The sequence below is a fragment of the Vulpes vulpes genome, chromosome 4 (genome assembly GCF_048418805.1).
Source record: "Vulpes vulpes isolate BD-2025 chromosome 4, VulVul3, whole genome shotgun sequence".
NCBI lineage: Eukaryota > Metazoa > Chordata > Mammalia > Carnivora > Canidae > Vulpes > Vulpes vulpes.
In genome coordinates, this window is record NC_132783.1 from 36287440 (window position 1) to 36300882 (window position 13443).

At 37.2% G+C, this 13443-nt stretch overlaps 1 protein-coding gene across 12 annotated transcripts in view; it reads left to right on the forward strand.

The window, feature by feature from the left end:
- COL25A1 (collagen type XXV alpha 1 chain) overlaps positions 1-13443 on the forward strand; it is a 446203-nt gene that overhangs the window by 247373 nt on the left and 185387 nt on the right. For 11 of the 12 annotated variants that reach the window (XM_072755504.1, XM_072755500.1, XM_072755501.1 and 8 more), the window contains exon 1: positions 4172-4189. The exons of the other annotated variant lie outside the window; for it this stretch is intronic. In XM_072755504.1, coding sequence (XP_072611605.1) covers positions 4187-4189 — 3 coding nt within the window. In that variant the 5' untranslated portion in view covers positions 4172-4186. Of the gene's footprint in view, positions 1-4171; positions 4190-13443 lie in introns of those variants that run through there. 12 annotated transcript variants of the gene reach the window in all.

Consider the following 13443-nt stretch of genomic DNA (forward strand, 5'->3'; position numbering starts at 1 on the left):
TACTTCTTCTCTGGCACCCCCAGTTTTTGCTCTTAAGGCCCTTAGCTGATTGAACAAAGCCCACCCATATTATCAAGGACAATTTGCTTAACTTAAAGGTAATTGATTGTAAATGTCAATCACATCTATAAAATAGCTTCACAGCAACATCTAGACTAGCAGTGGACCAAAAACCAGGCACCACAGCCTAGTTACATTGACACAAAATGAACCATCATGGTGATGTTTTCAAATAAGCACCTTTTCAAGCCATACTTCTTCAGATCCCTGCTGAATATGCACAGGTGTACCTTCACACTTGTTCTTTATTTCTCTCTTCTCCCTTTTCCTGTAAATCCTTCCTCCTTCCTTCTTTGTTCCTTTACTTGATTCAGCTTTTGTATTCCATTTGCATAGCCTTATAACTTTGTCTATGATATGTAAATATATATACATCCTTCACTTGCAAACATTCCTGGCTAATTATTATGCAATATATTTAATTGGAAGTTAGTGATCAAAAGCCCTTTCATGTAGATCATTTGATGCTACAACCCTGTGAAGTAGGCAGACTGCTAGTATTACTCTGTTTTATTTGCCAGCTCTAAGTGGGGCTCAGAGAAAGAGAGTGATATCTTTGTGACACATGACTCATAAATGGCATGTGGACAGCACTGAGCTTTGGAATGTTTATATTTGATCTTCCTGTAACAAATAAATACAGATTCACAAACTTTTTAGAGAAAGACAAGATAGTGTCTCCTGCTTGACATATATGAGGATGAAAGATTCCTGGAAAACTGGAATTTGGAACCTATGTAAAAGAAAGAGGGTTTGGTAATAGCATTTCTGCTGCCTGGAGCCCATCCAGATTGACGAAAAGGACAGTAATGGAGCAGCAGGAGCTGGCCAGGTACTGAGGTGAGACAGAAGTTCTGAGGGAGGCAGCCTGGGCTACAGATGAAACCAGAGATGCAGAGGGCTTACTCTTTCCAATCAGTACCCCCCCCCCCCTGCTCTTCCTTCCTTTCAGATTTTGACCTGTCACATCTTACAGTGTCCTGTGGAAGAATACAAACAGGATCGGTACAGAATCTCTACAAAGTGGCTGAATCACCACTTCCTTTTCTTAATAAACAAATGAAATCCATATTTATGTAGCTAACACACAGAAAAAGGAGAATGTTTGGCAGGCACAGTAGAAACCCAATCTGGAAACTACAAATTTAAAAAACAATTATTTTAAATTTCATATCACCGATTTCCTTTTGGAGGCTTCCATTAGCTACATCTATGTTAGGCTATTCTTCTGGGAGTAGAAATATAAGCACTGCAGAGCTTTGTGCTGCCCAAAGCTTTGGATTTTATAGGACACATGAAAGCATACTTTAGTCCTGTACTGCAGGCATGGTCTTTTGTTCTGATATATAATTTCATTCAACAGTAGTAGACACACATACTTTGTCTCTTGATTTGCAGTTTTAGGAACAATTTCAACTTGCTTCCTTCCAGAGCACATTATTAACAACCAATTGGCATACAGTTTCAGGCTTTTTTCACAGGTGAGAGTGAAAATGGAAAGAGTGGATTACACAGTTCTCTGCAGGCATCCCGAATAATTTATCGCCCTTCTGTTGTAATGACTGAATGTATATATCTTTCACCATATGTAGCCTTTCATTTAGACGTCCAATCAATGGTAAAGAATAAGAACGGGTTTTTAAAAACCATCCCTTGGAGTGGAACTAATCAGATTGTGGTTTCCTTTCAGGTAGTCTGACCATTGTCCAGTATGCCCTCTATATCCTCAGATCGGAAATGACCTGAACTTCCAGTTGTGTGGGTTATTTATCCTGATGCCCCCACCCCATTTCCACCCAACCCTCTACTTTGCATATTAAAGTTAAGCCTCTAACCACTGAATTCTCATGTCTGACTGCAGAATGGAACTGGAATGGCCATTACATACAAACTTACTTTGTACATTATATGGCATGAGTTGAAAAGGAACGATCTTTGAATTCTTATATTGTTTACCAGTTTGAAAGTTGTGTGGAAGATGAAGATTTATTCTTTTGCCCTACTAGATCCCCTGGGTTTTATTTGTTACAAATGTTATTTTCTCATAGGGCATTATGCCCCTGTTTAGAGGGAACAAAAAGTCCTTATTTCATCTTCAGTTTGGTGATATCAATAGACTTTGGGAAGAGAGACTTTGCAGAACATAAACTGATGGCAATTTCAGATCATTGGAATATTTTGAACAAAATGAAAGACTGCTTGACCTGATATCAAATATCATAATTTGTAAGAATCTCACTACATTGTGCATTCTCTGTAATATGAAGTTTTCGATGTGCATATTTTTAATCAAAACCACAAGGCAAATGAATTTGGATTGAGAAACCTTCTATTTGTCATTGTGAGGAGGGGAAGCTTTTATTTTGTCATTAAAGAGTAGGCAATTTTTTTCATTTCTATAACTTCCAATACTTTCTGGAAACTCTAGTAACTGAGCACCTTGATCATCTTCAAGATTTCTCTTCTCTCTCTCTCTCTCTCTCTTTTTTAAAGATTTTATTTGTTCATGAGAGACACAGAGAGAAAGGGGCAGAGACACAGGCAGAGGGAGAAGCAGGCTCCATGCAGGGAGCCCAATGCGGAACTCGATCCCAGGTCTCCAGGATCACGCCCCCGGCCAAAGGCAGGTGCTAAATCGCCCGAGCCACCCAGGCATCCCGATTTCTGTTCTCTTAAAAATAGAGTAAATAAGAATATTTTCATTCATTGTAAACTGTTAGAAAATTGACCTGTCTTAACTCTCTGTAGAAGCAGGAACTTAGACTCTTATCCTAAAGTACAATGATTGCTAACATGTAACCTACTTTAGTACTTTCAGTGATTTAGAATACCCTTATTATATTGTCAGTAAATTAGACTCCATGAACAATAGAAGCATTCTTTTTTAGGAAGAGTTTTTTTTTAAGATTTTATTTATTTATTCATGACAGACACAGGGAGCGGGGCATAGGTAGAGAGAAGCAGGCTCCATGCAGGGAGCCTGATGTGGGACTCGATCCCAGGACTCCAGGATCACGCCCTGGATCAAAGACAGACACACAATTGCTGAGCCACCCTGGCGTCCCTAGGAAGGGTTTTGATAACAGTCAAAGCAGATAGTTCATGTTAGAATATTTCTTTCTGGAGACTGGAAGTCAACATCATTTTTAAGTGTGAAATGTTTCCTTGCTACACCTTGCTTTTGCTTGTTGACAGTAGCTACAGAAGGTGGCTTACTCTGAAAATCAACATGATCAATCTCTTAAGAATGCCATCTCTTTTGTTACATAAAAGAGATGTCCTCACCTTGTCTCACTCTGTGCTAGCTAGCCTTTAAAATGCCTTAGGATACCAAGAATGATATCTACATAGATCCCTAAATTACAGACCTTCAAACTTCTTATTTTTAAGCTATAACCAAAATTAGCTCAATGTTCTTTGGCATGATCCACTAAGGGTATCATATGAAACCCAGAAATAAGAATATGTGTACTTACATAAAACTAGCTCCTTGTCTAATATCCAAATATATACGTTATGGGACACCAAAGGCTCATAGTAGAGTATTACGTCCTAATATTTGTATTTATGAGTTTTTGATTTCTTTCTAACAAATTGAAAAATGATGTATCTGCAGCAATTGACTGAGATATTGACTCTTCAATCAGAATGCTTGACTACTGCTACCGCTCAGACTTTTGTGCTAAGTAGAAAAAAAATTTTTTTAGAAGAGGGATCTTTTTCTGAGATTTTTTTTAAAGATTTTATTTATTTATTCATGACAGACACACAGAGAGAGGCAGAGACATAGGCAGAGGGAGAAACAGGCTCCATGCAGGGAGCCTGACGTGGGCCTCGATCCCGGGTCACCAGGATCACATCCCAGGCTGAAGGCGGCGCTAAACCGCTGGGCCACCGGGGCTGCCCTTTTTCTGAGATTTTTATCTTCAAACCATGGAAAGCTTCAAAATGCATACAATACAAAAATTATAGAATTTTAGCCAGTGGAAACCTCAGTGAGTAAGTCCAAGTCTCCTCTTCATTTTTTGAATTAGAGAACGAAAAGTGGATCCTAAGCAGGTATTTGGAGGAAGACATCTCACTGACACAGAATTATTCTTCAGTGATGAAGATGGATGTCTGAATAATGGTATGCAGTATATTCTATCTAAATTAATTCATTTTTAAGGGAATATCTTCTAAAATGCGCCATATTTTAATAAGCTCAGTTCATCAAAGTCATCATGTCACATCGTTACAAAGATTCATCTCTTGCTGAATGCCAGCCAATAAGTTTCCAGAAATGACATTTTTTACAGTTTATTGTGTTCTCATCATCAATGGCACAAGCTACATCAAGTGTATTTCTTGAGCAGCACTTAAGATGAATTAGCCATGTGCATTCTGTTTCTGCACACGGAGGTTTCAGTTTCTTAAGAGAAATAAGGGCTTTTAGGTAATAATGCCTTTCAGGTTTTAATCAGCCATAAACTTTTACATTCTTGTTTTTTAAATGCTTGTGTGGTTGAGACCACATACCAGCCACTGGACTGTTTGCTTTGCAAACCTTAGTGGATACCATTATTAGCCCATTTTACAGTTGTAGCAACCAAGACAGAAAGAGCTTGAGTGACATACCCAAGATCACACAACTAGTAAGTAGAAATACTGAAATATAAATTCAGGTCTGTCAGGTTCCAGAGCCTGTGCTTTTTAATTCTTATGCTCTACTTCACCTTGAACAGTAGAAGGTAAATACTGAACATTTGTTTTAAAAAATTCAACCATATATGACTTTTCATTCAGTGGACCTACTAAATTCTAGGCACTGTGGTGGTGCCAGAAAAAACAAAGAAAAATATGGCATGGCTCTTCCATGGACACGCAGTCACAAATAGAAGTGAATACATCTTTAGGTTCCCATACTTTATTGGGGTTTTTCTTCCCACACAACTGGAAGGCCTTTTGACAAAGGCTCAAGTTGTGAAAACTAATTATGGTGCTCTCTTGTCACTGCAATAAAATTGATTGTATTAAAAAATAAACCACCTTAATTGACTTTAACATTATATGGTTTTACAGTTAGTGATGCTGGAGCTGAATTAGATACTGTAATGCACTCTTCAAGAGTATATTGAATACACTTCATTTCTCCTGTAATATAAATGTTCTCAGTTGAGACAGGGAATGTAACTTAGCATTTTTAAAGCCACTGGCTAAATTACCTCTATTGATGAGGCTCGGCAGGTTCTTTCTGAATGATTTTAAATAACTGCCAAGGGATAAAAGATAGTGCTCCATGGGCTGTAGCCACAGCATGCTCAGAGCCTACTGGGGAGAGAATAAAGCACAAGATCCTGTGCATGAATGGTTCTGTGTTCTGCCTGGAGCATAGCTGACTGACCATCCCTGAAATTGTATAAATGAAAGGAAGTAGGCCAAGGTAGACATTTGTATTAATAATTGGCATGCACGAAGTAAATTAGGCTATCCCATCAGGTCCTTCCTAAAGGAGTGGAAAGGCAGTACAAACCTCCAGAAATGAAGTCTGCTAAAGCAATCTTTTCAAAGCTTTTGACAAACTGCAAACCTCAGCCATTCATTTTTTTCTCATTGAAAGGAGAGTTCAGGGAGAAGTTTCAGTTTGGTTCACACATATGCGCACGCGCGCATGCACACACACACACACACACACACACAGTGTATAGGTGTATGAAGTGTGGACTAGGACATCAGAGTTACATAGCATTGTCCTTACTCACAAAGGAAGTCAAGGAACCTGGTTCTGCCATTAAGAAGAAGGAGGATTTTTCACCAATGTCAGAGGGCAGGTGTAGTGCAGTTCCAGGTTCCTTTCGCTCCTGTGTATATTCCCACATGAGCAATCTGTAGTACAGTGGAATCTGGTCCCCTTATTTGTACAGTTATGTCGAGACCATAGGCAGGAATAGCAAGAGGCATCCCATTCAGAAGAGAGAAGTCAAGAAATTCAACCAAACCGTAATTAAGATTTCCAATTTCTTGAAGAAAACAATATGTTCTACTAATTTACATAAGCATTTGTACAGTTGAACTTATTAAGTATAGTTCAGTGGATATGTCACAAAAGTAATGTGAAAGAACAAAAAATATATCTAACAGAGAAATGTAGGTGACCACCACCTACACACTTCCTATATCTTGACTGTCCTCCTTAATACATGAGAGGTCATAATGTGTCATTTTAATCATGCTCTTGCATACTCCTATAAACACTCTTCTCCCTCTCCCTCTGACCTGGCCTGGGAAAACCTGAGCCTAGCAAAACACAACTCACCCTCTACTCTACACCTGTACCCACATCACTGAATGAGGGAGGAGAAAAACAACCCAGCTAACTGGTTTCATTTGAAATTCACACCACTAATCTCATGAGGATCCATCATGGTACCCAGGACCCTGATCTATGTTCATAAACCAGTCACTGTCTTTCTTAGCTATTTCAATCGTTTTTCTTGCTCCAGAATCCTCCAGCATCTAGCATCTCCTTCCCATTTAATTTTGTTGATAACCTTGTTTTTTATTTCCCTGAGAAAATTGAAGCAGTTAGAATATAACTTTTATACACTCCCACCATCAGATCTGATAATTTACTAACATCTGTACCCTCCTCTCCTCCTGTTACAAGGAATCAACTGTCCTCACTTGTGCAGCTGAACTAATCTCTCTGCCTTGCTCAAGTCATTGTTCTTGCAGTTGCCTCCCTCCCATATTAGTGATTTTTTCTTTTTTACCAAATAATTCTATTAGTATAAAAATGAAGCCATATCTTCTATCTTAAACAACAACTTCCGTGACCCTATACCTTTTCCCAGACACTGTTGCATTTACTTCCTCCACAGCAAAACTCATGGAAAGAGTTGTCCACAGTCATCAAAATACTGTTTTCATTCTCTCTTGAATCTAACAAGGCATTCATCTCTACCACTCTGCTGGAAACATTTTTTTGTCAGGGTCACTGATTATCTTCACCATGACAAATTTAATAGTTGGGGTTCAATTCTAATTTTACTGGACTATATTCAACACAGTTGATTGCTCCCTTCTTGAAGCCCTTTCCCTGCTTATTCCCTTGCTTGATAAAACCCTTTCACAGCACTTCTCCTACCTCCCTGGCCTCTCCTCAGCCTTGCTAGTTTTTTTTCTTCTTCACAGTCAGTACATGTTGGAACGCTTGAAGGTTCAGTCCTTGGGCCTTTTTTCTCTTTATTTTTATTTATTCAGTAGGTGATCTTATGTAATTTCATGGTTATATGTTATCTGTATCTCAAAGGTTCCCAAATTTCTATCTCTATCCTGAACTTCTTCTATGAACTCAAGTCATATATATCCAACTTCCTACTCAACATCTCTACATGGTGTTTCATAAACATCTCAGACTTAACGTCCAAAACCAGTTCCTGAGCCTCTACTCTCCAAAGCTGCTTCTTTCACAGCCTTCCCCCATCAGGAAATGGTATCTCCACTCCTTTAGTGTCCCAATCAAACCTTGGAGTTATTCCTGAATCCTGACTCCTCTTTTTTCTCACACCTCACCTCCCTATTCCTATTCAATCTATCTGCAAATCTGGCACCACTTTCTTCACAATATATGTAAAACCTAACCACTTCATATTTTCTTCACCACTAACTATCCTCTGGCCCATCCCATCGTTTATCTTGCACTTGGATTGTTACAAATGCCTTCTCTTTGTGTTTACACTCTTGCTCTTTTATAGCCTTCCCTCCCCCCCAATGAAATGATCCTTTTCAGATATAAGGATTATGTCACTTCTTTGTACAAAACCTTCTCCCTGTGGCTTTCTGGCTCAATTCAGTTAAAAGCTGACTTCTTATCATGACTTACAAAATTGTACACAACCTTTCCCCTCCACCTCTATGACTTCATTCCTTACCCCTTTTCCATCACTCCCTCTAGTCTGGATGCATGGTCAGTTACCTGAACACCCTATCTCCACTTTTCTGTTGCATTTTCCCCTTTTCCTATGAACCATCTTTCTGTGACCACCCCATAAAATGCCACCTTCCCACTGAATGGCTCTCTTAGCCTCCTTATCCTCATATATTTTTCTTCTTAGCTATAATTGCCACCTACCACATTCTTTATAAACATTCTCTTATAGTCTTATCTCACCCAGCAAGAATGATAGTAGGGACTTGGTTTTATTTACTATATTCCTAGCACCCAAAGAACGCCTGGTACTCTGGAGGTGCTAAGTTGAATAAACAATCTGGAGGTGTTAGTTGAATAAATAAACAATCAGCCTTACTCTTCCCATACCCATTACATGCCCAGAAAACTTCTCAGAATCCCTTGAAATTTAGGGCATGGAATACCTCTATTTTCTGCCTCTATATCCAAGTGTTTCTGTATCTGTCCTCACTTTTTCCTCTTCTCAGACAAAATGATCTCCTGACCCTTGTTCTCTGATACCAATTCCTTTGTGTTCTCTTACATATTTATTTTGCTTTACAATCTATCTCTTTTCTCTTAGCTAAGTTTTCTGTCAGTTTGTAAACATTTTCGATTCTTTCTCACTTTATCACACACAAAAAAACCTGTTCCTCAGCCCTGTGTCCCTTTTCTTTTCTTCCCTTCACACACAGTTACTTAAAAGAATTGTTTACACAGGTTGGCAAATTGTTGGTATACATGCTTTCTACTTTTTACCGTTTGCTGGTTAATTCCAGCACCTTTCCCAATCAGAACCTTCTTGTAATCAATTACTCTAGCACACTTGGCACTTTAGATGACACCTGCTTGCTATCTAAGGAGCTTATTCTTGTCTTAGTTTCCTCACCTCACTGCTCAATCAATTACAGGACAGATTCTGACTTCCTGTTGGTTAAATGCAATGGACATTTTGTGGTCATTAAGATTTTATTCATTCATTCATGAGAGACGCAGAGAGATAGAGGCAGAGAGAGAAGCATGCTCCATGCAGGGAGCCCGATGTGGGACTGGATCCCGGGACTCGATTCGGGGACTCCAGGACCATGCCCCAGGCGGAAGGCAGGCGCCAAACCGCTGAGCTACCCAGAGATCCCTTTAGTTTCTCTTTTTGAAATTCTCTCCAATCTTGACTTCTGTAACTCTAGTTTGTTGCTGTTTTTAATTATTTTCCCCCTGTTTCCTTTCTAGGACACTGTTCCTCTCTTGTTTCTGAAATGTTTCTGTTTCTCTACTCAGGTGTATATTTCTCTTATCCTGGGGTGAATGATTCACTAGAGAATTGATGGATAGACTTAAGGAGTTTGTGTGTGCGTGTGTGTGTGTAAAATTTTAAGTGTTTCATGTATGGATATTTCTCACTAGAGCAGTAATAACTTCTATTCAATTCAAAAGGGGGTTAAGAATCACTGCTTCATGCATCCCCTTGGTAATCTCTTCCAAACTCATGGCTTTAGCCATTAGGATGATGCAAGTGAGCACAGCATGGTTCAAGTCAGACCCTATGTTCATATTCCAGCTTCCCCTTTTAAAGCTATGTAATTCCGGGGACCCTAACCTCTCTGAGACTTTTTTCAACAACAAAATGAAGGAAATGATCCCCAATTTGCAGGATTATTGTAACAGGTGTCATTTGTACACTCTTGCTGTCTTATGATAGTCAGTAAGTGGTAGTTATTATGATGCAGCCCCAAACATCTTGGATCCTAAAGCACATAGGCTTCTTCATTTGCAGAGCTTCCTCCCCAGTTTCAAAATAGGTTTTCATTTTTAGGGTTCTTTCTCACTGGAGCAATAAGCATTATGTGACTCATGCATTATAAATTAATTGACTTTGCTAGCACTCATTTGTTAGTGCAAAACATCTACAAATGGCAGCTACTGAGGGCACTGTCATATCCATCTTTCACACAATATTTAGAAAATTGGAATTGGGCACTCACATAAATTTAATAAGCCTGACATGTTTATAAATTCATTTCCAGTATTTATTTGGAATAATCAAAATATCACACTTTTAAAGATCTTAATAAGTATCTTTTTATTTTGGAGAAACCAAATTATTCATTATATAAAAGGTAATAAAAATTGGCAATGCAGTAAAAATTGCCTTTGCATTCTTCCAAAAATATGTGTTTTAAAACTATAGAAGCTGAGCAGGTGTCTCTCCTCACATGTATTCTATATGTTTATTGTGTCCTACTAAACATGTTTGTAAAACTTGTCATTTATTTACACCATGATAGCCCTTTCTAATTCCATGCCAAATGGTGAAAAGACTTAGAGATGTATTATGTTTTAGAAGTTTGATACACACATTGATAGCCTAAAGTATAAGTTCTTCAAATGACTCCGTGAAATAATGCAGCTAAATCCCAAAACTTTTGCAAAATAGCAAAGGTTCTAACAAACTTGGCCTAATAGGAACCCCTATATTACGTGGATGTGGATCCATGATTTCCTATCATTGGGTGCTTGACTCTGGAACTCTTCTGCCCTTTCCCTACTTCTAGTCTATTCCTAAAAGTGATGTGGGACACATACTGAAAATGAATTCAAAACCTTTACTTACTGAATTTTGAAGAATATTTTTAATAATTTTGCAACATTCTTCCAAGTGATTAAACACACCTCGAATTGGGAAAAATTGGAAAATGGAATTCAAAATGACTGGCCTAGATCTTTGAATGAATTAATTTAGTATGGAAAAAATTTAACAACCTAATTAAGATTCTGTTTAAAAGTATTTTGCAGTGAATTAGGTATAATTAGGTATTGTATGATAAATATTTTTATAATCAAGATATTGGGCTAGTAACATTTTGAGAAGTATCTAAAGATGTAAACAATTACTCCTAAGTCCATCACCCAGAATGATATATTTTCCTTTCTTTTCTTTTCTTTCTTTTATTTTCTTTATCTTTCTTTTCTTTCTTTTGCTTTCTTTTTTTCCCTTTCTTTTTCTTTCTTCTTCTCTTCATAAAGATAGATTTACAAACATATGTCTGAATGAATACATATGTATACACATGTAAGATTATATCCTAAAACTGTGTAATCTGTATTTTATATACAATATAAGTAAAATAAAAAAAATATATAAGTAAAATATATGAAGTTTGCAACTGGAATAACATGCATTTTCAGTGTTGTATCATGAGGAAATAATATATATTTATAAATAATAAGTATAAAATTAAAATATAAAAAATAATATATAAATATATTTATATACTTATAATATATAAATATTTATATAGGAGGATGTAAATAAAAATCCAAATCAACTTCAGTAGAATGGTAGGCATCCAATAAATTTTAATGTAAATTAATGCAGTCTTTATCTTATATTTAGTGTGTGAAATTTTTTTTTAAGATTTTTAAAATTTATTTATTTAGGAGAGAGAGAGAGAAAGAGACAGCAAGCCAGGGGTGCTGCAGAGGGAAAGGTAGAAGCAGGCCCCCCGATGATCAGGGAGCCCCATGGGGGGCTTGATCCCAAGACCCTGGGATCATGACCTGAGCCAAAGGCAGATACGTAACAGACTAAGCCACCCAGGTGTCCTGTGTGTGAAATTTTTAATGACAAAACATACACATAATAAAATTCTTTACTTTTCTATGTTCTTATTATGAACATTTAATCTTAAGAAAAGATAAATATGATATTTTATTAGAAAATATACTGTTTTAAACTATTGTGAGGAGTCATTAATTTGTATATAAGAATAAATCTTTAAGTAAGTTATGTTATTTAATTATGAAAGGCAAATATCACGGAAGAAATCTATCATTTTTTTAAAAAGAGTTATTTATTTATTTATTTATTTATGAGAGAGTGCACACATGCACCTACACAAGTAGGGAGAGGGACAGATGGAGAGAATCTTAAGCGGGCTTCCTACTAAGTGCAGAGCCCAACATGGGGCTTGATCTCATGACCCATGAGATCATCACCTGAGTCAGACGCTTAACAACTGAACCAGCCAGGCACCCTGAAATTGTTCATTCTGAATCATTTTTTGTTTTCCTTATATTGAGCCCAACAAAACCATCTCCATGTTTGCTCTTACTCTTTCTCTCAAATTTTAGAAAAGATATACCCACCAGGTTTGAGACTATAGCTATTTTTTGTCTCTAGAGTAGAATATGGCTTTTCTTTCCCAGAATTAAACCCACCAGTGATTAAGTAATTTTTAAAAGAAAACCTTAAATTGAAATACTCTAAGTAGTATTATGTGACTGGCTAACATAAGAATTATTAATATCTATCCTGGAGGGTAACACGACAGGCAATATAAATTATGAATAATGTTTATTTCAGTCAAGGATGTAAGTCCTTGGAAGCATGAGCAGCTTACAGACATTGAGAGATTATGCAATCTTTGCAAAGTCATTTTTTAATTAATACACATAATCCATAATGCTCTATTTCTTCAATTGCTTTTCTCTGTAGTATATTATTTGCATGTTAATTTGTTTTTAAAATTAACAGACACTTTTTATTGAAATTTGAATTAGTGGAATGAATTGTTGGTATTAGTTTTATAAACTACTATAGATTGCCATGCTGTATTTATATAGCATTTTATAATTTACAAAGTAATTGGATATAATATTCTCATATTAATTGGATATGGAGGCTTACTCAAACTAGAAAGTAATTTCTCTTCGAGATCAAACTTTCATGCCTTTTGTTTGGTGGCCTACGTATAGGTTCGGACATGCTCTTCTGAAGCCTCCACAGGCTCCTGCCTCACTTCCATTTCTATTATCTGAATAAGATTCCGTTGGGTGGAAAGACTTTTTTGACAGAGATGTGTATATTCTGCAGTGAACAGAAGCCAAGAAAACTCCTTAGGGGCTATTGGATTGAGAAATGCATTTTGAAAATATAATCCAGTCGTGTAAGAATAGTAGACTTACAGTTCTTTAAAGATACTGTAAACCATCTTTGGACTTGTCAATTATTCTCACCTTTTAACAATTTAAGAATTGTCACTGAAGTACTTTATGACTTGGGCATTGGGATACTGGGGATGAAATGTAAACAAATTCACTGTATGGTGAGGATGGGCAAAGCCCTGGTACTGCAGGTGTAGAGTATAGCTGTTCCACTTAGTGACACAGACTCTAGGTCAGACTGCAATTCTTACAAGGTTGAGGAATTCCATTGAGATGGCTTTATGCTAGGATCTATTGGTCCTCAAAACATCCTGCCACCAGGACAATCCTGTTGCACTCAGAGTTCCTCTGATGTCATTCTACAGCTTTCCCTGGATGCCCAATTTAGATGCTGTTTTCACCTGAAAAGAAAAATAAACTTGACATCCAACTGTGTGGATTTGAGATTTTGCAAGAGATGGTGAAATTACAGTAATCATCTTCCAATGATCTTTGAGACAGTTAAGGGT